At 36.8% G+C, this 21,699-nt stretch overlaps 6 protein-coding genes across 6 annotated transcripts; 4 read left to right on the top strand and 2 right to left on the bottom strand.

Moving 5' to 3' along the window:
- Positions 1 to 602: 602 nt before the first annotated feature.
- LOC110759499 (ABC transporter E family member 2) lies at positions 603 to 2,310 on the top strand. The gene is made up of 6 exons (XM_021961558.2): positions 603 to 737; positions 834 to 1,091; positions 1,213 to 1,458; positions 1,562 to 1,786; positions 1,880 to 1,949; positions 2,045 to 2,310. The coding sequence occupies exons 1-4, from the start codon at positions 618 to 620 to the stop codon at positions 1,679 to 1,681; spliced, it is 744 nt and encodes a 247-aa protein (XP_021817250.1). The 5' UTR covers positions 603 to 617; the 3' UTR covers positions 1,682 to 1,786; positions 1,880 to 1,949; positions 2,045 to 2,310.
- Positions 2,311 to 2,963: 653 nt separating this feature from the next.
- LOC110759496 (IQ domain-containing protein IQM1-like) lies at positions 2,964 to 6,254 on the bottom strand. The gene is made up of 9 exons (XM_021961556.2): positions 5,921 to 6,254; positions 5,252 to 5,574; positions 5,050 to 5,164; positions 4,716 to 4,781; positions 4,532 to 4,620; positions 4,346 to 4,433; positions 3,941 to 4,171; positions 3,747 to 3,848; positions 2,964 to 3,604 (listed from the first exon to the last, which is right to left on the bottom strand). The coding sequence occupies exons 2-9, from the start codon at positions 5,560 to 5,562 to the stop codon at positions 3,200 to 3,202; spliced, it is 1,407 nt and encodes a 468-aa protein (XP_021817248.1). The 5' UTR covers positions 5,563 to 5,574; positions 5,921 to 6,254; the 3' UTR covers positions 2,964 to 3,199.
- Positions 6,255 to 7,462: 1,208 nt separating this feature from the next.
- On the bottom strand, positions 7,463 to 10,320 carry LOC110759464 (IQ domain-containing protein IQM1-like). The gene is made up of 9 exons (XM_088250180.1): positions 9,935 to 10,320; positions 9,730 to 9,844; positions 9,416 to 9,481; positions 9,023 to 9,111; positions 8,848 to 8,935; positions 8,471 to 8,701; positions 8,261 to 8,362; positions 8,030 to 8,122; positions 7,463 to 7,534 (listed from the first exon to the last, which is right to left on the bottom strand). Exons 1-9 carry the CDS (start codon positions 10,318 to 10,320, stop codon positions 7,463 to 7,465), a joined length of 1,242 nt encoding a protein of 413 aa, XP_088106306.1.
- Positions 10,321 to 12,360: 2,040 nt separating this feature from the next.
- On the top strand, positions 12,361 to 13,201 carry LOC110759442 (uncharacterized). Its single transcript, XM_021961490.2, has 2 exons — positions 12,361 to 12,520; positions 12,848 to 13,201. Exons 1-2 carry the CDS (start codon positions 12,481 to 12,483, stop codon positions 13,051 to 13,053), a joined length of 246 nt encoding a protein of 81 aa, XP_021817182.1. The 5' UTR covers positions 12,361 to 12,480; the 3' UTR covers positions 13,054 to 13,201.
- Positions 13,202 to 14,968: 1,767 nt separating this feature from the next.
- Positions 14,969 to 16,895, top strand: LOC110759488 (EPIDERMAL PATTERNING FACTOR-like protein). Its single transcript, XM_021961549.2, has 3 exons — positions 14,969 to 15,857; positions 16,384 to 16,427; positions 16,520 to 16,895. Exons 1-3 carry the CDS (start codon positions 15,752 to 15,754, stop codon positions 16,754 to 16,756), a joined length of 387 nt encoding a protein of 128 aa, XP_021817241.1. The 5' UTR covers positions 14,969 to 15,751; the 3' UTR covers positions 16,757 to 16,895.
- Positions 16,896 to 17,487: 592 nt separating this feature from the next.
- LOC110759440 (coatomer subunit zeta-2) lies at positions 17,488 to 20,124 on the top strand. The gene is made up of 6 exons (XM_021961487.2): positions 17,488 to 17,646; positions 18,628 to 18,787; positions 18,920 to 19,067; positions 19,168 to 19,245; positions 19,598 to 19,682; positions 19,887 to 20,124. The coding sequence occupies exons 1-6, from the start codon at positions 17,503 to 17,505 to the stop codon at positions 19,944 to 19,946; spliced, it is 675 nt and encodes a 224-aa protein (XP_021817179.2). The 5' UTR covers positions 17,488 to 17,502; the 3' UTR covers positions 19,947 to 20,124.
- Positions 20,125 to 21,699: the final 1,575 nt, after the last annotated feature.

Here is a 21,699-nt window from a genome sequence, read left to right as displayed (position 1 = left end):
TATTAAATCTTTCTTTGCCCTTTGTTGTCATTCTCTATAACTTTGATTTAAAGTTAATTATGTGGCAATGATATTGTCAGTTTTGTTACTGTCCCTTGTGTTGTGTTATTGGTGGTGATGCCTGTGATAATTATAAGCAGGGTTATATAATCTTGCTGAGTGTCCTTGAATTCTTAGTTACATTATCTCAGTTATGCATAGCTGCAACTGTCTTTGTGTTTGTGGTCACTGTAATCTTGGTGTAGAAGAGAAAGAGCAAATAAGAAGACTCAAATATGTTTGTATAGGCTAGCAAAGCATAGTTGTGATTTGGTTGGGTAGTTTGTTATATGGGAAGCTGGGTGCATTTGGAGCTGTAACCCTACCCTTCTCAGTTAGAGAAGGAATCAACACCTTCTTGTCGGGATTTGTTCCTACAGAAAACCTAAGGTACCGAGATGAATCTTTAACTTTTAAGGTAAGATAATATATTTTGTCAATGAAAATGCTGGTTTTGAGTGACTTAATCAATCTTTTTTTATAAAATTTTTTGTTGTTGTTGTCTTGTTTAGGTTGCTGAGACTCCACAAGAAAGCGGTGAGGAAATTGAGACATATGCATGGTATAGATACCCATCGATGACTAAAACGTTGGGAGAGTTCAAGCTTCAAGTTATAGAGGGTAAATTTACCAATTCTCAAATTATTGTGATGTTGGGTGAGAATGGATCAGGGAAGACCACATTTATGAGAATGCTGGTACTAGTCTTTATCATTTTCACTCGTTTTATTCAATCGTATGTTAAATTGCATCTTGATACGTGGAGTCATTGCCTACATTTGTTCAATTTGTAGGTTGGTCTATCGAAACCTGATTCTGGTATAGAGATACCTGAGCTTCATGTTTCTTACAAAAACCAGAAAATTAATCCAAAGCATGCAACAAAAGTCAAAGACCTGCTTCATGAAAAAATTTGTGATTCCTGTACACATCCCCAGTTTGTGACAGACGTGATGAAGCCTCTTCATATTGGGCAATTAATGGATCAAGAAATAACCAAACTCTCTGGTGGAGAGCTGCAAAGGGTTGCTCTATGTGTATGCCTTAGAAAGGTAACTGATTTTAGAGTATGTTTACAGCAATAACAAATTAAGTGTGTGATGATGCATCTGCTTTGCTTTGAACTTATGCAGCCTAATAATGTATGTCCCTAATTTTTGCTTGATATTGCAGCCTGCAGACATCTATCTGATAGATGAACCAAGTGCATATCTTGATTCTGAGCAGCGTATCGTTGCAGCAAAAGTCATAAAGAGGTTCGTCCTCCACGCTAAGAAAACCGCATTCGTGGTTGAGCATGATTTCATTATTGCTACTTACTTGGCAGACAAAGTTATTGTCTATGAAGGAAAGTCATCAGTTGATTGTATTGCAAATTCTCCACAATCTTTGTTGACTGGGATGAATCTCTTCTTATCTGTAAGTCTTACAGCTTGTTTAATTTACCTCCAATTGAATGTAGTGTAATTTTTGTTGTTCTAGGATTTGATTCTCTCTTTGTTTTTTCAATGTGGCATTGCAGCAACTGGATATCACATTTAGACGTGACCCTACAAACTGTCGCCCAGGAATCAACAAATTGAACTCAACCAAGGATAGGGAGCAAAAGGCTGCTGGGTCCTATTATTACCTGGACGACTAAACTGGAACACTGTCCAACATGTTCGAGACAATTCCCCTCCCCAACTCCAAGGGTGGGACTCCATGGGACGGGACTCAACTAAGCCCTAGCCACCAAATGGGAAAGGTACGGTACACTCATTCCGACAATGCCCGAAATTCGCCTGTTCATGTTGTGTATTTATGACAATTTGATATTTTCTGCATTTGTATTTTGCAGTTGTGCAAAGTTTCAGAGGGCAGGGAATTGATAGATACACTCTAGTCAATATTAATAACAATCCTAGAAGGTATATATATGGTTCACTACTCATTCCAATCTGTTAATTATGTTATATATTTATGAAATCATCTTGATACTTACTGCAGTTGTGCAATGTTTTAGACAAGGCTGAGTTACCGGCAGGCATGCCAACAAATGATCGGAGAGGGTTCTTTGCCTGTGAATATATAGGAGATTGTTGTTTTTGCTTGAATGAGTGTGTTCAGCCCATGTGACCAAATTCAGTACATTTTCCCTCTATGGGATAGTGTTTTATGGCCTCTCATGGCATCAAATATTGTATTTAACTAAATGCTTTTTTCTTTTTTTGGGTTTTTATTCGTATTGGACTAAATGCCATTTGAGAAATAAGCTCTTTTCTTCTGAAAGTGCTTTTTGGAATTGTTACCCCAAAAAAAAAAAAAAAAAAAGTGCTTTTGGGAAACAGAAATAGAAGCCGAGAGCTGCAGAGAGTGTTGTCTGGGTTATTTTGGGGGGAAAAAGTCAATTTGAAAGCATGTAACGGATATAAATTACAGTAACAGTGTAGTTTATTTGCCGGTGCGCTCCTTCTTTAGGAACGATGACGTTCCGCTGAAATATCCAAGCCCTGTTATTAGTGACAAGGTAGGGGCCAGTTTAAGTCCGTCTACTTGCACTGAATCCAGCCCAGGCCTTTGGTTGGCCCTCACTTTTTTTGAGCCCTCCTAGTTCATCTTTTGTTCTTTTTTTATTCCTTTTCTTGGATCAAATCAAACATCAAATATATTCGTCTTTGTTAAGGACTAGAGGTGGGCACATTCCCCTTACCGCAATATCGCTTATTTACAAATTTTTATAAATAAATAAAAAACTAATAACAGCAAAGGATTTTAGCATTTTCCACTAAAACAGTCGTCAAAATTGGTATTTCTGGTCAACGGTTAGGAAAATATGTCCAAAAATTTGCAAGCGTGTGTGTGGAATATTGATCCACCTTTGGTCTTGAAGAATGGTCAAACTAGAGACAGAGGATTGAACACAATGATTATTAAATGATGAATAGAATACAAGGAAAAAGTGGCCAAACCCCTGAAAGGTCCCCAAACAATGGTGAAGAAATAAAATAATTTGGTAAAGGCAGATGACCTACCTACATGGCTAAATGATCAAGGTCAAGAGGAAAACCCGAATGGAAGACATTCTAACCCGGTTAGTCCATTCAAAAACCCCCCTAACCCAAAATGCCACAAAATGCTTAATCTTTTAGATTAATCTAGCGATGGTTTAGAGGTCAAATTATGTAACCTTGGGGCTAGGAAGTCCCATATATGCAAGCCTAGGTGAGAGGTGGATCTTTGGACTTGGTCTTGGTGAAGGGATTGGAGCATTGCTAACAGAGATTTCTGGTGTGACTCTAGGTGACAGATTGACCTGCTCAAGTGCCTGATATTGCAGCTGTGCTGGGTAATCTCTTACACACCCGATTCGAGGGCCGGCCCCGGTACTCCATTTGCGTGACAAAGGCCTGCCCAGCTCAAATTTTGGGGGCTCCACCTTGTGTTCATGGTGATCATTTGCTGCATCATTGTCTGTGGCAGCCTCATTTTCTTTAGTCTCCTCATGGGTGCTTGTTATAGACTCTGAGTTCATCTCTTTCTTGGTGGCATATGAAGGTGGAACATCATCATCTGTAGGAGATGTCTGCAGAAAAAAAAAAGATTTAATGGAATTTTAGATTGGCTTAATGAGAAACAGAATTTTACATTACTTAGCATATCATACATTTGAACCAAGTTTTAGGCCAATTATGCAAAAGCCAATATGAAGGCTTAAGAACAAGTACCTTGACACCTGTCATGTCCATTTGATGCTCCTCTAAGAAGCTAATGAACTCCAAAAGACTCTCTTCTGTCGGGCGATAATGGCCGCTGTAGCACCATACAGCCTGAACACCATGAAAATCAAAGGTTCAATAGATAGGGGGATAAAAATGAGTCTCAGGAAATGTAATCTCCATGTCTTAAATAAGAGGCACACCTCAAGAACCCCATTGCAAGCAACCATTCTTCCGGATGCAATAGTGGCACCTCCAGATACAAAAGAGGAGTGCTGGAAAAGGCCTTTCTTCTTCTCCCCAACGTACAAATTCCTCGATGCGCTGAGGACAAAAATCCACTTAGAACCCTCAGCAGTACTCACAAGGTTCCCACTTTGACTGTACACAAGCTTCCCACTCTCCACAATCACTTCATAAGCTTCTCTCTCTTTCTGTGAGAGCAATATGCATATAAGAAGACATCAGTTACCACACATCAAACCCCTTAATATTCCTATTTCTGTGAGAGCAACATAGATGAAGTGCCTCAGCTAACCTATAAGTGAAGTGTATATTTCCAATTTTTCCAGTGTTTTAGAAGAATAATTACATATGTTCATACTTACCGGTCCAAGGTATTGGATGCACTGACGCTGCAGATCAGTTCTCGGACACTTCTCAAGATTTTCTTCTTTGCCATCTCCAACATCCAACCTTCATTAATTTCATATGCAGAAAAGATTAGAAGAAGAAGAAAAAAAAAAGCCATAACATTTTTGAAACAGAAAATTTTGGTTTCTGCAGAATTATACCAGTAGAAAAAAGGTTGAGAGCTCCCACTGTTAAACCAGATATCATAATACATGTGTAGATTGTGTCCATATCGATGACGTGGATCAATCTGTACGTCATAAGCAGAAGGTAAGCATGCTTATGATGTAACCATGAAAATCATTGGTTAAATACAAAGTGAGAGTATTGTTAATGTAAGCTTACAGCCTCAAGCCAATGTCTTAGAGCTAATTTCTGAGCCTTCTCATCCTTTGACAAACCTTTCCCAACCTACAATCAACAATATGATACTTAAATCAACATTCAGTGTCTGCAATAGTTCTTGGTTCTTACAAGAATTTCTAAACTTTGAATTAGTCAACCATTTTGGCCGTGGTCAAAATACAAAATAAATAAGCAAATGGATTTTCTGGCTTTAAAAAGACTGAATTAGCCAATTAGGTCCACATGTTGGAAATTAATGGTATCAAAGAATTTGATCATCTTCAACATCTTGTAAAATCCAAGTAACTTTAACTGCAATGTACCAAAAGATCACCTTGGCAGCTCTCGTCCTAGCCCTCGCCCATCTTGACACGGCAGTTTCTGATTTATCAGAGTCGAAGAATGACACAGAGCTCCGTTTCAGAGCAGCAAAGTCCAATGCCTTCCACCTGCAACAATTACATGAAGAGAATAAGCATATATGCATGTGCTTAACAAATATGTTCTGCAAAATAGGAGATGATAATAGAACAAACCATAGCTCCTCCACTACAACAGCACAATCTGCAAGGCTTCGTCTGGTCCGGTAACTCTTGTAAAATTTCTGCAGCTTGATTGCAGCTGCATCAAGCTCACTTGGATATCGCGGAGAAAACAAATCTTCTGGCTCCGGTAAAGAAATTAGCTGGCCTTCTTTCCTCTTCTTGCAGCTCATGGATTCTTCAATAATCATTTTATCTGGCTCATCAGATTCAATGGTGTTGCTCAAATCAGTTTGTTCGACGCGAACTGTTCCAGTCATCACCTTCTGTTTCTTGGACACACTGACGGATGTCATTGTAACCATTTCTATAAATTTCTGCCAAAACAAAAGGCATATGCCTCAGAAAACAGATATCTAATTGATTCTTAAGAAAATGCAGGTAAGTTTTTAATGAAGATGCTTCTACTCTCAGTTGTTCTCAAATCATGCAAAGCAAAGCAATAGCTTCAATTGAAATATGCATGTTTTTCATATGATGGGCTTTGAATCTAAAGTAGATTAACCCATCATTCTTAAAGATCTCCTTTTGATTCAACTAAGCCACATTTTCACTTTGACCATAATCAACCAATCGAAACAAGTCAAAAACAAATCAAATTAGGACAGCCGAACAAGCACAAGAGCTAGCTCAAACAAGATGAAATATGCATGTTCTTCTCACCTGAATAAAATTGCAACTCTGTCTCCCCCTATCTCAACTCAACTTGGTTTGGTGCACTTCTAAATTAGACCACTTGCCTCCTTTATATACTACTCAATGAAAAGAAGTTGGTTGAATGTATGTGGTTGGTAAGGCAACTTCCAACACGTATTAGACAAAAACTGCAGAAAATAGAAATGTTTGAAATTTGGTCCCATCAAACGGGGTGTTTTGAATGAAAAAACAAAAGGAGAAAGAAAACTTGGCAAGATTTTGAGAACCCCACGAGGGGTTTGATTCTTGAACTTGGAAGTGTTCAAAGTTCCCAATATATTTGTGTATGCTTACTTTATTTGGAACAAAATTTAACGTTAGACATGATCATTACACAGAGAGAGAGAGAGAGAGAGAGATTGGTCAAACATGACATTTTGTAACATACTTGTCAAGCAAGTGTGTTAATTACTTTAGAAGAGAGAGTAAACAGAAATTAAGAGAAATCGTCAAATCCAGTGACGGACCTACCTTTGACTAAACAGAAATAGCCCAGGTGATTTTGTCTTTTCAAGCCTAAAGTAACATACCATGGACAGCCAATGGACAGCCATGCACTGCATTCTCATAAATCCCCCCTTCACCCTGTTTTCGTTTTTTTATGGTACAAAAAGGAATGGGGCCACAGGCAAAACATAGACTCCTGCCTCTTTTATTTTTTGGTCGAAGTCGAAAACAACTCCTCTTTTTTTCTTTGGTCGAAGTTGAAAACAAATCCTGAATCCATCTCTGATCAAATGTTGTGAAAAGGCTCATCCTGAGTCCATCCATGTTCAAACGTTGTTGTGGAAAGACTCCACGAGGCAAGACAATGAGGTAAAGAACAAGAAAACTTTGAAGTGTTTGACTTGCGACCGAAGCTTCATGTCACTGCCTTCACTCGGATGTTGTTCCGTACTATTCAACTGGGTCAAAGACAAATACTTATTGCCCAAAATGTTCTTGTTCTTTTCTTATTTATTTATTTATTTTGGGTTAAATATTTCACAACTGGGCCTTTCTTTAATCAAATGAAGAGAAATGCTACTTTAATATTCCTATTTTAATCGCCAAATATTTTATTTTAAGAAATACCAGTGTTGTGGACTCTTCCGTGTTTGAATTATCTCTTGTGGTTACTGTAGTTTCTCAAAAAACCAACGCCGAAGTTAATTGTATTACCAAAGTCTGATATACATTATTGATCTATTTTAAAGCCTTGATTGAAGCTAGAGCCATGCAAGACTATGACTATCGATCTAAGATTCAAAAGAGATGGGCTTATAGCTACAAGCCTATATATAGAGTTTTGGAATAGAAACTCAGGGCTCGTTTGGGACTACATTTTTAGGAAGCACTTCTGCTCATAAGCACTTTTAATAAAAGTGTTTTTATTATAAAGTTGTTGAAAATTTCATAAAAAATCAACGTACTTTCTGAAAAAGCACATGCCAAGTGCTTCTTCAGAAAGCATTTCTATAGTCCAGAAGCACTTTTAAACTTTTCTGCCAAATGCCATCAGAAGCGCTTTCAGTTGTCAGAAAGCGCTTTTAGCCCTTCTAGAAGCACTCTCAAACGAGCCCTCAATCTTTGGTAAGGATACTTAAAGAAATTAACCACATGATTCATAACTCAAGGAAGGGTCATTAACATGAGCAACTTCTCACCCCCTTCCTGCCATTTTCCCGTCTAACCCATTTCGCAATCGAATAAAGTTCAATAAAATTCAATTTTGCCAACACCTACGTACTAGAAAAGGTTTAGTGAAATTCAATTTCCACTTTGTTGGAGAAAGTCATGCATTCAAATCTCGTAACTGAATTTCGCTCGGTTCGGATTGATATTTATTAGTCTAATTATCAAAACCGTTAATCAATGTTTACACTAAGCGTTCAAGTATAGATCAATCACTAATCAACAACGGTTATATATATGTGGTTCAGTATGAGAATAAAAATTAGAGAAAGAGAGGAATTTATATACATATAAATGAAATATATACATGTAAGAGATATAAGAATTTCGATATACATATGTGAAATATGAGTTATATACATATGTCTAGGTTAATTACACGTGTAAAACATGTGAATATACACAAACAACATCAACATTAGCAGACGTGATATCTGACTTCATCTCTTTCTTGGGAGCATAAGAAGGTGGAACATCATCATCTATAGGATATTTCTGCAGAGAACAATTAATTGGGAAAATGTAATTAGGCTTAATGAGAATCATATGAAAATGCTCCAGTGTTTAGCAGCTTAAGCACCATGTTTAGGCAATTTGTGCAAGTCATCAATATGAAGGCTTAGGGAGAATTACTTTAACATCTGTTAAGTCCACCTGATGCTCCTCTAAGAAGCTAATGAACTCCATAAAATTCTCTTCCGTCGGGCGGTAGTGACCGCTGTAGGACCATACTGCCTGAACAGTATGGAGATAAAATGTTCATGAATGATGAGGAAGAAATTTTTAAAGTAATGTTGTATTTTGTGTGTGTTTAAGCGATTAATTAGCAATTAAGCAGCAAACCTCCAGAACCCCATTAAAGGCAACAATTCTCCCTGCTGCAATTGTGGCACCTCCAGCTAGAAAAGTAGAGTGCTGGAAAAGGCCTTTCTTCTTCTCCCCAACATACATTTTCCTTGATGTGCTGAGGACAAAGATCCATTTACAACCCTCAGCAGTATTCACAAGTTTCCTACTTTGTCTGTACACAAGCTTCCCACTTTCCACAATCACTTCATAAGCTTCCCTCTCTTTCTGTGAGAGCAATATACAAATAACACATCATTAATAAACCAGAACTTAGAATTAAAATAGAAACTTATATATATATATATATATATATATATATATATATATATATATATTGGAAAGCAAAAGCAATTAAATTTGTTGATACTTACTGGTCCAAGGTACTTGATGCATTGACCCTGCAGATCAGTTCTTGGGCACTTGTCAAGATTTACTTCTTTGCCATCTCCAACATCCAACCTTCATTTTTTGATAGAGCATCACAAGGTTACAAAATAAGCCTCAACAAGTCCAAAACAGAAAAATTGGTTTCTGTAGGAATTCTACCAGTAGAAGAAAGGTTGAAAGCTCCCACTACTAAACCAAACATCATAATACAAGTGCAGATTTTGTCCATAACGATGGGGCGGATCAATCTGTACCGAACAACCAGAAGGTAATTAAGCATGCTTGCTCTGAACATAATGGTTCCCCACTCATTGTGATGTAAAGAAATTAGTCCATGCATGCCTTTATTTTTATTTTTATTTTGGTCCTAATCCATGCTATTTTGTGTACCTAACTAAGCATACATGCGAAATGTAAGGAAAAGAACTAATTGTCTATGGATTCTCAATGTTGTCTTCCTACACAGAATTCATTTGACACTTGATTTTACCATGTTGAATGGAAAAAATAGGCTTAATACAGAGTATGTGAATATTCTTAATGTGAGCTTACAGCCTCAAGCCAATATCTTAGAGCTAATTTCGGAGCCTTCTCATCCGTGGACAAACCCTTCCCAACCTACATTAATCAACCAAATGCTTCTCTATCAACACTTTAATGAGTACAATATCATAACAGTCTTACAAGTCAAGATCTTCTAATAAATTAGGTATCCATTTTGGTCTCGGTCCAAGTTCAAAACAAAGAAACACATGGATAGATTTTTCAAAATCTATGAATGATGTTGAAGAATTTGCTAATGTTCAAAATCTTGTAAAAAAGCTAAGTAACTTTGAATGCGGGTGAAATGTATAGGAAGAGATCACCTTGGCAGCCCTTGTTCTAGCCCTTGCCCATCTTGAAACTGCAGTTTCTGATTTACCAGAGCCAAAGAAGGACACAGAGCTTCGCCTAAGAGCAGCAAAGTCTAATGCCTGCCACCTGCAACAATTAAAAGAAGAGAATAAGCACGAATGTACTATGCGAGTTACGACTATGTGCAGCAGAATAGGAAATGAAAACAGAACAAACCATAGGTCCTCAGCAACCACAGAGCAATCTGCAATGTTTCGTCTAGTTTGGTAACTCTTGTAAACTTTCTGCAGCTTGATTGCAGCTGCATCAAGCTCCCTTGGGGACCGGGGAGAAAACCAATCTTCTGGCTTGGTTAAAGGAATTGTTGGATTGAACTTCTCAATGAAACTATCGGGTTTTCCCTGTGTAGTCTTCAATGAATCACGTGTCCACAAATTTAGCTCTCCTGCTTTCCTTTTCTTGCTGCTTATAGATTCTTCAGAAATCACTTTTGTCAGCCCATGAGACTTGTTGGCTTTGCTCAAATCAGTTTTCTTCAAGCTAACTGTTCTAGATGTTGCTTTTCTCTTGGACTTAAAATTAGTGGATGTCAGTATGACCATTTGTATTATTCCGGTCACCTTTTACTGCTACAAGATTTGCAGAAGCTCTTGTTTAGAGCTTAAAATGAAATCTTCAATTCTTCAGGAAAAGAGAGAATTAAGTTATGAATTTTTAATCATAAATTCTACATCCATTAGTTTCTCAAATCATGCAAAATAATATTCTCAATATGGATCATATAAACTCACACTAAATATTAAAGAAACACATGTCTATCCCCAATTTGAGAATGGTATAATTTCTGTTCATATGATTGGATTTAAAACTAAACAATATAACCCCATCGTCTTTAAATTTCATTTTTCTGCAAAAATTATATAAAAAAAACCAAATTTTCACTTTGACCATGATTAAACTCATGAAAAACTTAAACTTGGTTATTTCAAACGTCATGATGGGCCCATAATCATCAGGATCAAACGCCATATGATCAGTTGCACCTGAATATGAATACAAATAAGAAATATTTAGATGAAGGTAGCTCACCTTAATATATATACAAGGGTCTCCCTGTCCAAAGCAATTACTTTGCTTACTTCTAACTAAACCAGATCACTTCCCTCCTTAGAACAACAACTATAATCAACTTTACAGGTCCTATAAAATGATTGCAGAAAATGCAGTCCAGTTATACAGTTGCTTGAATCGAAAGAGAAAATTGGCTTAACTTGAGGTGTTTGAACTTGAAGTGTTCAAAGGTTACATATATATATATATATATATATATATATATATATGTATAGGAGTGTTCAAACACTTGCCAATTAATATTTTCTAAGGCATTTACCAGGTACATTTACTATCTTTGGAACCAAATGTTATGAAAATTTTATGTCTGCTTTGTCTGTGTGTGGAAGAGAGGATCAGCCAGCCTTAAAACAAGATACTTGTCAAGAATGTGTCATCACTTCATTGCTTTTACTCAGAGATAGAGAGGAACTGAGAAGGAAATGTTAAGCCAAAATCCAAGAAAACAAGAAGTGGCAACTTTGTCTAATGTTTATGACAAGGTTTTTTCATTGCACTTTCCCAAATGTCATGAGATCAATTTCATTAAATTCACCAAATGTCTTACAAGTCTTTTGAAATTTTATTTTTTTTTGGTCAAAGGAATGATCATATCATTACCAAAATTTCCTTTGAAATCTAATTAGCAAATTGTAGGGTTAGATTAGAAAACCGAGAAGGCAAATCTTATTCCTTTCTCCCCCACATGTTTTCTTTTTCACAGACAGATTATTACACAATGTTTCCTTGGACCCTACTGACATCACTTTCAGCAAATTTCTATGCCATTGAAAAGTAATTTGTAAACGTTTCCACGCGTTTTTCAACTATCCTGTTGCAGGCTGCTGCCCTATCAAACATTGGGAAATGATCTGGAACTTTATCAATCTGTTGACGTAGTCTTGGTTTCCACAAAGGGAGCTTGAAAATTCCCTTTCTTTGTTCACCAAAAAGAATTCCCTTTCTTTTACTTACATTACAAGAAATTGATGTTTGACCTACCTAATCCTAAACCTAATTATAACCCATTTTTTCATCCTCTCTCACAAAGTTAAATAATCGTTCATACATAAAATTTAAGCATTAGCTACAAGATTATTTCACAAAACAATGTTTCAAACTTTTATTTTCATGTCCTGAAAGTTACTTATTTCTCGACTTGATGTGAATCACGAGAAACTTTACACTTTTCAACAAACATAATCTATTTCTTTATTCTAAATGGTATTCTATTCTAAATAATGAAAAACAAGTTATTCTTACATCTTGGATTCATTAGCACAGTGTTAGAGTCTCACACACACAAAATTTCCATCACATCCCATTTCCAGCTTTTTATTTGTACTGTGGATCGTGCCAATGATTTATTGGATGCAAACTTTGGGGCTTCAGCTTCAATGGGCTCGCTACTGGCTTATGGGCATTACTGGGCCAAGACTAAATCCAATTTGAAGCTTCATGGACCCTGTTATAGCTCTTCGTGCAGCTGCATCTCAACCGTCCAAAATCATCTGAAGGCCCTCACCAATTGTGGGTCCCACATGTTAACAACCTAGATGCTGAAACCGCCTCTTGAGTAAAATTGTGGCACAATCTGAAACAGAGAACCAAACTGTCTTAGCGGACCCATCAAATTTCTCACAGAAGCTCCCATGGCAGAACGAAAAACAGAGCTCAAGGACTCTCTCTCAGGTACTTTAAAGTCCTATACTTTCATTTCTTTGTATTTACAGAACTCCCCATATTTAACATGATATCATTGCACTTTTTAGTTCTTGCATATTTTTGTCCTCCTTTTTTTTCTGGGTAGAGTTTTATATTTCTGAAATTATTTCAAGGATATGTCCATTAATCTTCTGAAAATTTTAATTTTGGTGATGGGTTTTATGTGAAGTTGATTTTTTTATGAGGTGGGTAGTGTTTATTTAGTTAAAAAAACATTATATGGAAATTGAATTTCTAGTAGTGAAATCCCCTTGAAATTATAGATTTATCTCTTTATGTATTTTGATATGGCAGAGAAATCACTAGGACATCATGCTGATAAATCACCAAAACATCACAAAGAAACGCATGGAACGAGTGATGACATAGATGAAACCACCCCAGTAGATGAAGTCAAAGGCCCAGGTGTGTTTGAACGAATGAAGGAAGAAGTCGAAGCCATTGTTGAGGCAATTCATCCTAAGAAAGAATCCAGCAGTCATGACTCATCTCCTAAGTGATAGGTTGGTTGAGCCTCAGTTGTAAGCATGCTGCACAAGTTTTGCTCTCATTTGGAGTAAATGGGACAAATCTAATATTGTATTGTCAATCTTTTTGTTATTTCTCTCATGATTCCACAAAAATGATTATGATGTGGTTTTCTTTGATTATATTGTTTACAAGACGTAAATTTCGAGGGTGGCCATAAACACCCCAATTGTAGATGCTAAATAAAACCATGACAATGGTAGTTACATCTACCATATATATGTTGATTTCCGTTTGGCATTTCTTGTGTGTTGGAGAAGGGGAAAGGTGTTGTAGGCCTGTAGCATCCTTGTTTTGTATTTTAACACATAAGTTGATATCATTAACCTGATATGCATATAACTGCTTTATGCAGTTTCTGCTCACTATAGTTGAGACTTGAGATTAACTTACTCAACAATCACTTGAAGCAAATCAGATTCTAACTTCCCAGTAGATCGCCGTTTATAGCGCTGCTAACCTTATTGTTATGTGAATATAATATATCCAATCTTTTCTGCTCTAAACTCTTGTAGAAAGTGAATTAGTTTATGGGAATATTCAGTGGAAAAACAGTGGATCAATATATTCTTTAAACTATCCTTGGATACTCACTTGATGGGCTTGTGAATGATGGTGTTGAAAGGCTAAAATGTAGAATGATCTTGGTTTTACTCAGTTGTCAGGTGTGCAGAACTAGAAATTGTGGTTTGACCAAGAAGCTTCACAACTAGGATGTTGCACATTTGATGTATTTCCTGCAAGGAATATAGTTTTATAAATATTAATCTTGATCTTCAATTTTTTTTAACATAATTATACTTGAATCTTCTTTCTCCCATGGATCTTTATTTTAAATTTGTTCAAATTCTTCAGGGAAGTTTACTTCTTCTGCTAGAGGGTTGGGATATTCTGAGCTTTGTCTTTAGGAGACATATTGAGAATGATATATCATTTTGTACTTGGTTGATAGTTTATGCAGAACCCATTGATTTTTCTTTTGAAAATGTAATCAGATTCTCCCCATTCAGTAATTTGCATGAACGAGTTGGTGTTCAGTGAGGAGGTCTGAAAATGACCATAATAGCAAGAAATAAAGTCCTGGCCTGTGTGTTTGGTGGGGGTTATCATGTGTGTGCACCAGCTGGTGTAATTTCTTTTGAAGGACAATACAATGAATCAATACCTTCTTCCACACTCTTGTTGTAGTTTCAGGTGGGAGAGAGAGAGAGAGATACATATATATAGGCTTCACTGGGTACACTCGACACATTGAAAAGTCAAGTCTCATACAATATATAGGCTTCACTGGGTAATCCTAGGCCATCTACAGCATATATGCATGTATGCATGTAGGGGTGCTTTTGAAGTTGGCCTCTGCTGTGCCTACCAGTCTTTCCTTTTCATGTCCATTCTGATGTATGACTAATATTTTGTTTATGACGTCCCTACTGACCAAATAAATCCCATTTAGGCAAAAATATTTGCAACAAATCCGTACTCAAATTAGCCATTAGTACGGTACAGCAATGCCTATAACTTCCTAAAATACACCAGCTAGAGAGAGATTGTACCAAGCTTTTCTTTTTATCAGACTTATTTTCACAGCACAAACCTCAAGAAATTAGTAGTTTACTAAACAAATTCTAAGAAATAGCTTTTCCACTGCACATTGTTACATCCATTGCATGCATAAAAAATTAACAGAGAGAGAGAGAGAGAGAGAGAGAGAGAGAGAGGCAAAAGCAAACAAAACAAAAACAAGGATAATGTTGCTAACGTGTTAATGTGATCATCTGGGATTCTGGAGGTACCTTTAAGACAATCAAGGCCACCCGAATTCTTAAATGCTATGCTGATGAAGATCCAAATGGAGGGCTCAGATTGGATGGAGGTACAAAGCCTGGGTGCTCCCCACCTACCAACCTGTAAAAAGTTGACCCAAGTAACTAACTCATTAAATTTTTCTGCTGCTGGCTGAATGTCTCAGACATTGATGCTTTCTCCTTCTCCCTTCTTTCTCTATATGAAGGCTTCTGCCACTGACACTGGAATCTGGATTACATATTCCCTTTTAAAGGAATTCAAATAATATATTTAAAAAATTATAGGGCAGAAAAATAGCTGTGCAAGCTAGGGAGCTAAAGAGGCTAAGATTTCTTCTGAATGCAGAGATATACAGGGGCTAGCAAATTTTCAGACCCCCAAAAGAGGGAGCTGTTATTTTGGGCCTAGGGACCAGCTCATTTAGTTCTACTCTGTTGGATTGATTTGAGAGAGAGAGAGAGAGAGAGAGAGAGAGAGAGGTTGGTTTGTGTTAAAGAGTAAGAAATCAGCAACTTCCTTTAGCCTTGAAGTGAGTTGTCAAATGTGGTGGAAACTTGTTAGTGTTTTTTGAACAATTTGACAAGAAACCCCAGAATCACTTGCTTCTGAAGCAAAAAAATCTCTCTACCAAGGCAAGATAGACTAAAGAGAAAACCAAGAAAGTTTTAGAGGTTTTGAGTCTAGCTTTTTGGGAATAGGAATTTGTACTCTAGGCTTTTTTTTAACCTTCTTATATATCCCATCAGTTGTGCATGACATCTTGTGTTTGTGAGTGATTCCAATCTCTCTCTCTCTCTCTCTATCTCCCTCTTCCCCTCTAATCATAGTCACCATAATCACAGTAATCATTTTTAGCTTGAAGCAATGAAGAGAAGTTATTGCTTTGTAATGGCTCTGCAAATCCTGTGTTGGGTTTCTGCAACAAGCAGGCCTCTTCCTCCAAATGATGGTGTTGGTGTTCATCAAGAAGGTTACTTACTTGCCCTTTTCAATCATTAGCATAAAAAGTGAGCTTATGATCAGCCTAGTTGGTTCAGTTGTCTGATGCTTTTTACTTATTTCCACTGTAGAATGTTTTTCTTGCAACTTGTTCATGTGGAAAGCTTCATTTGCAACATGTCTGTGGCATATTTCTGTTTTTGACATTCGCCACACATAGATGGATGCTTGCCTATACCAGTAGACCAACTTTGTGCAGTTTCTCTAGGAACACACTTTCACTAACACCTTACACAAATCAAAATCATTTTTTCTTGTTTTTTCACCCCTTTTTGGAGGATTGAAAAGAAATAGAATCTGTTTTGGCTTTAGGATTCAGAAAGTGGATAACTGAAAGCCTTTTTCCTAGAAAAACTTCTTAGCTTTTCAAAGCCATTCTCAGTGAAAAGCTTCTTTTGGGTTTTCATCACATATCAGCACCTTTACTGTTTCTCTCATACTTTTTGGTTTAGCTCATTTTCTCTGCTAACTTGTATTAAATATTAATGCTTGATCAGGCCCTGGCCAGAACCCAGAGTCTTTACAAGTTACCTTACAAGAGGTCTCTCTCTCTCTCTCTCTCTCTCTCTCTCTCTCTCTCTCTCTGTTTGCTTAGTGCAATGTTATGTTATTGAAATTGTTATCTCTTTGAAGGGTTTAAACACCATCAATGGAGTGACAAAGATGGCTGCAATAGCAAACTACAGAGGGATCGCCAAAATAGGATCAAGCCCTCCCAGCTGTGACCACAAGTGTTATGGATGTACTCCATGTGAAGCTATTCAGGTGCCTACCACCACCAAAAAGCACAGCCATTTGGGGGTTCAATATGCAAATTACGAGCCTGAGGGTTGGAAATGCAAGTGTGGCCCTACATTTTACAGCCCATGAAAACCCCCATGGACATTTGAACATACTTGGCTCCTGTTTCTCTCTGAGCTTTATGTAGTCAGTTGATCATTCCATTGTACACAAATCAAATTGCTAGTTAACTCTATATCCCTTCACTAAATTAGATATGTTTTGATCTTCTTTATTTCAACTTTAACAGTGCAATGTGAGTAATTTAAATGCTAAATCAAAATCCTAATAGGAGAACCAAGTGCGTTGAACCAAATGGTTCGGATACCGGTTGTTGTATCAACGGGTTCAATAGGAGTTGTTATCCCCCACCTTAACCACCTAAGTTCAATATCCTTGGGTTGGGCTAGGCCCAATGGATTTCTAGGTGTGGGGTTTTATCTTAAAATGTCTCGATTATTAGGAGTGGATCACTTATATTTAACTGTAGATTATTATTGTATTTTTCGTTGTGGAACTAATATATCATGACTTTTATTGAGCCACTTTACACCAACAAGTCTCTATGAATCTCACTCTTCTAGACGATACTTATAAGACACAATATGTTGAATCACGACATTTATAAGTTTACCAAATAGTGGCCGTAACATAAACTCAATTTGATTGAAATATTCCAGTTTAAGCTTAGCCACCAAACGTGGTTAGGAAAAAAAAACTGACAGCAATTAGTTTTTTTTGTCAAAAACTAGCAATTAGGAAAGCAGAAAAATGTGTTTTCCAGACGACATGTCGTTTAATGGTTTAAGTCCACACCCTCTAAAAGTTCAGCCACAATGACGAAATTGCCCATCTCCTTCCCTCTAAAGAAAAGGCTCCGAGTACCAACCTTCAAACGTTTACACAAAACTCTGCAGTGTAAAGCTAAAGCTCTCTGTTTTCCACATTACGTGAAGATGGCCAGCCTCTTCTGCTATCGTGTAAGTCTCTGTTTCTCTCTCTTCCTCCCTCTCTGATGTGTTGAATTTCCATGATTCCTCTTTTCGATAAGATCGTTTCTGGGTTTCAGAGCGATTGTTATACAAGATCCGTGAAATTCTGAGAAAACGTGTTAAATTTAATCTAATTGTCTCTACGGTTAACGATTTCTTTGTTTGTATTAATTGGGAACTGTTTTGTGGGGATTTGGAGATTGTAAAAGAATGGAACGTTCGGTTAGATCTTTCTCTTTTCCATTTTCTTGGGAACCAAACAGTTCGTGAGCATATACGGATTCTATTTGTTTTTTCGATGTCACATCAAGCTTCATTTTTTTTTTTCTGTGGGTGCGTTTGTGGGTTTTCCAATTTATTAGATCTTTATGTATATTACACAAAAATGGTGTGTGACAAGCTGGATAGTTAATACATGAACTCAACAAAGGTTGCAACAATTTATAGAATGTCAAAGTTTTGGTGACTGTGATTTTAACTGATTTGGAATGAATTGGGAAACTGTTAGGAAATATTTTCATATTGGGTTTGTGAATAATGTTGTTAAATTCTTAACTTAAAAAACTTAATGTGGTTAATTGAGATCCAAGGATACAGTCATGTTGTTATAAATTAGATAAGAATTTTCAAACGATAAGAATCACCTAAAGATGCATTAGCATTTTGCTTAGACCCTGTAGACTTTTGGCAGAATATGTAAGGTGGCATTTTTATGCATGAAAGTTATAGGGCTTAGATCTTCATATGCAAGTTGTTCTTAGTCGACGTTTGCAGGCTTTGGTCCTCAAGCCTACTAGTTATCTAGGATATTAATGTTGATGAAAGAAACCTTGATGTGATGCAAAGAGAACTTAGGATGGATACTACATTGATCCATAAAGCTAATCCCTGAAGAGGGTAGTAATCTTTACACCGGAATTATGTGGATGTACTATTCAATTAATACACGTTTTTATTTATTTCGTCTAGGATTCTTGCCCATCTGTGAAGAACATTCTTCTTCTAGATTCTGAAGGCAAGCGTGTAGCCGTCAAGTACTTCTCGGATGATTGGCCAACAAATGGTGCAAAGTTAGCTTTTGAAAAATCTATTTTCACCAAGACTCTGAAGACAAATGCTCGGATAGAAGGTATGCAGAACAAATGTGATTGTCATACATATAGAGTCTGTCCAATGAAAAAATCTTCATCAATGTGCTACAGAAATTGTATTTTATCACCAGAGTTACAGTGTTCATAATTTCCTATTTTGTCACCTGCAGCGGAGATAATGATGTTTGACAGCAATGTCATTATATATAAGTTCATACAGGACCTCCACTTCTTTGTGACTGGAGGTGACGATGAAAACGAACTCATTTTAGCCACAGTTCTTCAAGGGTTCTTTGATGCAGTTGCCCTTCTCTTGAGGTAGTCTTGGTCATAAGCTTTTTCTTGAGTTCTTTTGTATTTTGATGATTACCTACTTTCAGACCTTTGCTATATACATTCTTACATGTCCTTCTTGTAGGAACAATGTCGACAAAAGGGAGGCACTAGAGAATCTGGATCTTATTCTTCTATGCTTTGATGAGATTGTTGATGGGGGGTAAGCACTATGCTTCTTAAATTCTCACACTCTACGTCCATGGACCTATTAATATCTGCAAAGTTCATTACAATCTTTCAATGATGAGTTTGGCAAAGTCACATAGATAAGTGTGTCTGTGTGTTGTGTGGAGTGGAGGTGGGGGAGAACACACGGTGGTCAATTTCATTTTAACATAATGAACCATCTATTATCCTTGTTCTTAAACTGTAATTTCTGACAATACGATTCCACTACATCTACCACTATATGATTCCCCCTCGGTGGAGCTTTTTGTCCAACACCACCCCTAGTTGCTCACTGTGGGGTTTCGTCCTCAATCTTATATTTATGCCGTTAATTTATATGGCAGGATGGTACTTGAAACCGATCCGAGTATTATTGCAGGAAAGGTGGCAACTCATACCATGGATGCCGATGCACCCTTGTCTGAGCAGGTACTGCAAACTCTTCATTTGCTTTCCTTCGGCTCAAACCAAACAAAATAATTTTTATACATTAGTCAAAGAAGAAGAGGTGTTGATTGCTTGCTTTTTTGTACTATCCTCAAATCTTTAAGACTCAATAAATCTCAGAAAGCAGAACCCAATTTTTAGGAAATCGTATATTAATTTAATCCTGTCTCCTTTACTAAAATGCAGACCATAACACAAGCATGGGCTACAGCAAGGGAACATCTAACCAGAACCCTTCTCAAGTGATTTGTGTGTGTGCACACAGATGATCATTTGGCATTCTTTTTTCTTTGTCTGTCGAGGAAATTTGTTTCATATGTTGACAAGGTCTTGTTCCCTTCTTTCATGTTGTAGAGCTAAGTTGGATCAGCAGCATCAAGCCATTGGGCTCGATTTGGGCAGTTATTTTTTTCTTTGGGCTTCATTGTTGGTTGTGTTTTGGTGGTTTTACTTTATGCTTGTGGGCCGTGGTGTGATGTTAATTCCCAAATAGGCCCATATTAGGCTTACTAAATTTGTGAGTACGTATTGCAACTTGGCATGCATCAAAATTCACACAATAAACTCAAGACCGCGACCTTTATTTGTTCTACTTCAATCCCATTGCGAAGCCTATGCAATATAATTCAATTCAATTTTTTTTAAGATGATAAAATTACAACTCACATGAAGGAAAAATTTGACATCCAAATAGAAGGTTGATGTGGAGAATTCAATTCAATTGTTCTAATAAAAATGTATGAGTTGACACGAGGGGCTTGTTCAAGTGGCTAAGAACATATATCCCTGCATCCAAGGTCCTATGTTCGATTCCTCCCTTTCCCACATGGGACATATAGTTAGTCTCGACCGTACCCGGTCTAGTACTAATCACCTACAGTGATAAAGGTTATATCGCTAACACTTGAGTAATTGCAGTTAAATTAAGCTTAAAAGTTGATATATTTGAGTTGTGAAATATACATTTCCATTCCCTGACATTCCTCTAGAATGTCAACTTAACAAGGGAGTTAAAATTCCACATAATCTACGTCCCCGACGGTCCCGTCAGCTTCACACGTTTGCGTGTTTGGCCTATGTGGAATATGTGTGTCTAATCTAGATTTTTCTAAAGACAAAATATAATGCAGTTGGTACAATTCCAAAAATATTAATGCACCTCTCCTGCCCAACTAGCAACGCAGGCAAATTAAATTAAATTAAATTATTGCTTCTAGACTGCCCTTTTTTTCTCTTTTTTTTTTGTCTGAATCACGAAATGGTCCTGGATGGGCCCCAACTATGGGTGGCACTTTTAAGTCTTAACCACAACCCAGACTAATCCCCACTCATACTAGATCGGCCCGTAAGGGGTAAAGTGCTAGCCAAAGTAGTGACTCCATACGAGAGCAGGGATCGAACCCTTGACATCTTTTAAGAAATGAGAGTGCCGAACCACTCATACCAACCACTTTGGTTGCCCTCTTTTTCAGTTGGCAAAAAAGAAAAAGAAAAGAAAAAAATTGTTTTTCTTTTTCAGCATTGTTATTTATTTTTCGACGTGACAGCTTTGTTTGTTCAAGTGAGACTTTAAATTTGTTTTGTTGTTTCATAATGCCTAAGATATTTCTATTTGAGTTCGCATGCATAAATATCTAGAGCGTGTTGTATTATAGAGTGATTGAAATGTTTGTTTTCTTGACCAACTAGTGTTTGCTTTAGTCATACGTCGGATGGTCAATCATGATCGGATATTCAAACAAAATATCACTTATTCTAGAAATCTAGACAAAATAACAAGTAATTTAATTTAATTATTTTATTTCATCGTTTAATAATATGACATGTTTAATTACAAAAATTTAATTAATAATCTGATAATGTACTGTGTCAAACTATTCGGCAAGAAAACTAGTAAAAAAAATACGGAATGTCACGTTTTAAAATGTTTCAATAATTAGAAAAAATGAGTATGTTAGCCCAAATGGGTCATTATTATATTTAAGGAATTATTTAAAAA

This window comes from Prunus avium, chromosome 3 (assembly GCF_965620075.1).
Source record: "Prunus avium chromosome 3, drPruAviu1.hap1.1, whole genome shotgun sequence".
Taxonomy (NCBI): domain Eukaryota; kingdom Viridiplantae; phylum Streptophyta; class Magnoliopsida; order Rosales; family Rosaceae; genus Prunus; species Prunus avium.
The sequence above is the reverse complement of the archived record's forward strand: the minus strand, read 5'-3'. Positions and strand labels throughout refer to the sequence as shown.

Bases quoted from the DNA above. Each gene is read 5' to 3' on its own strand.
- LOC110759499 (XM_021961558.2), top strand. From the start codon at position 618: ATGACTAAAACGTTGGGAGAGTTCAAGCTTCAAGTTATAGAGGGTAAA. The intron at 1,092-1,212 runs GTAACTGATTTT...TTGATATTGCAG, and splicing joins TATGTGTATGCCTTAGAAAG to CCTGCAGACATCTATCTGAT. The intron at 1,459-1,561 runs GTAAGTCTTACA...GTGGCATTGCAG, and splicing joins GGATGAATCTCTTCTTATCT to CAACTGGATATCACATTTAG.
- LOC110759496 (XM_021961556.2), bottom strand. From the start codon at position 5,562: ATGGTTACAATGACATCCGTCAGTGTGTCCAAGAAACAGAAGGTGATG. The intron at 4,172-4,345 runs GTAAGTATGAAC...TTGCTCTCACAG, and splicing joins GCATCCAATACCTTGGACCG to AAAGAGAGAGAAGCTTATGA. The intron at 3,605-3,746 runs GTACTTGTTCTT...TTTTTTCTGCAG, and splicing joins TGGACATGACAGGTGTCAAG to ACATCTCCTACAGATGATGA.
- LOC110759464 (XM_088250180.1), bottom strand. From the start codon at position 10,320: ATGGTCATACTGACATCCACTAATTTTAAGTCCAAGAGAAAAGCAACA. The intron at 9,482-9,729 runs GTGATCTCTTCC...TGATTAATGTAG, and splicing joins CTAGAACAAGGGCTGCCAAG to GTTGGGAAGGGTTTGTCCAC. The intron at 8,702-8,847 runs GTAAGTATCAAC...TTGCTCTCACAG, and splicing joins GCATCAAGTACCTTGGACCA to AAAGAGAGGGAAGCTTATGA.
- LOC110759442 (XM_021961490.2), top strand. From the start codon at position 12,481: ATGGCAGAACGAAAAACAGAGCTCAAGGACTCTCTCTCAG. The intron at 12,521-12,847 runs GTACTTTAAAGT...TTGATATGGCAG, and splicing joins GCTCAAGGACTCTCTCTCAG to AGAAATCACTAGGACATCAT.
- LOC110759488 (XM_021961549.2), top strand. From the start codon at position 15,752: ATGAAGAGAAGTTATTGCTTTGTAATGGCTCTGCAAATCCTGTGTTGG. The intron at 15,858-16,383 runs GTTACTTACTTG...ATGCTTGATCAG, and splicing joins TGTTGGTGTTCATCAAGAAG to GCCCTGGCCAGAACCCAGAG. The intron at 16,428-16,519 runs GTCTCTCTCTCT...ATCTCTTTGAAG, and splicing joins TACAAGTTACCTTACAAGAG to GGTTTAAACACCATCAATGG.
- LOC110759440 (XM_021961487.2), top strand. From the start codon at position 17,503: ATGACGAAATTGCCCATCTCCTTCCCTCTAAAGAAAAGGCTCCGAGTA. The intron at 17,647-18,627 runs GTAAGTCTCTGT...TATTTCGTCTAG, and splicing joins CCAGCCTCTTCTGCTATCGT to GATTCTTGCCCATCTGTGAA. The intron at 18,788-18,919 runs GTATGCAGAACA...TGTCACCTGCAG, and splicing joins GACAAATGCTCGGATAGAAG to CGGAGATAATGATGTTTGAC.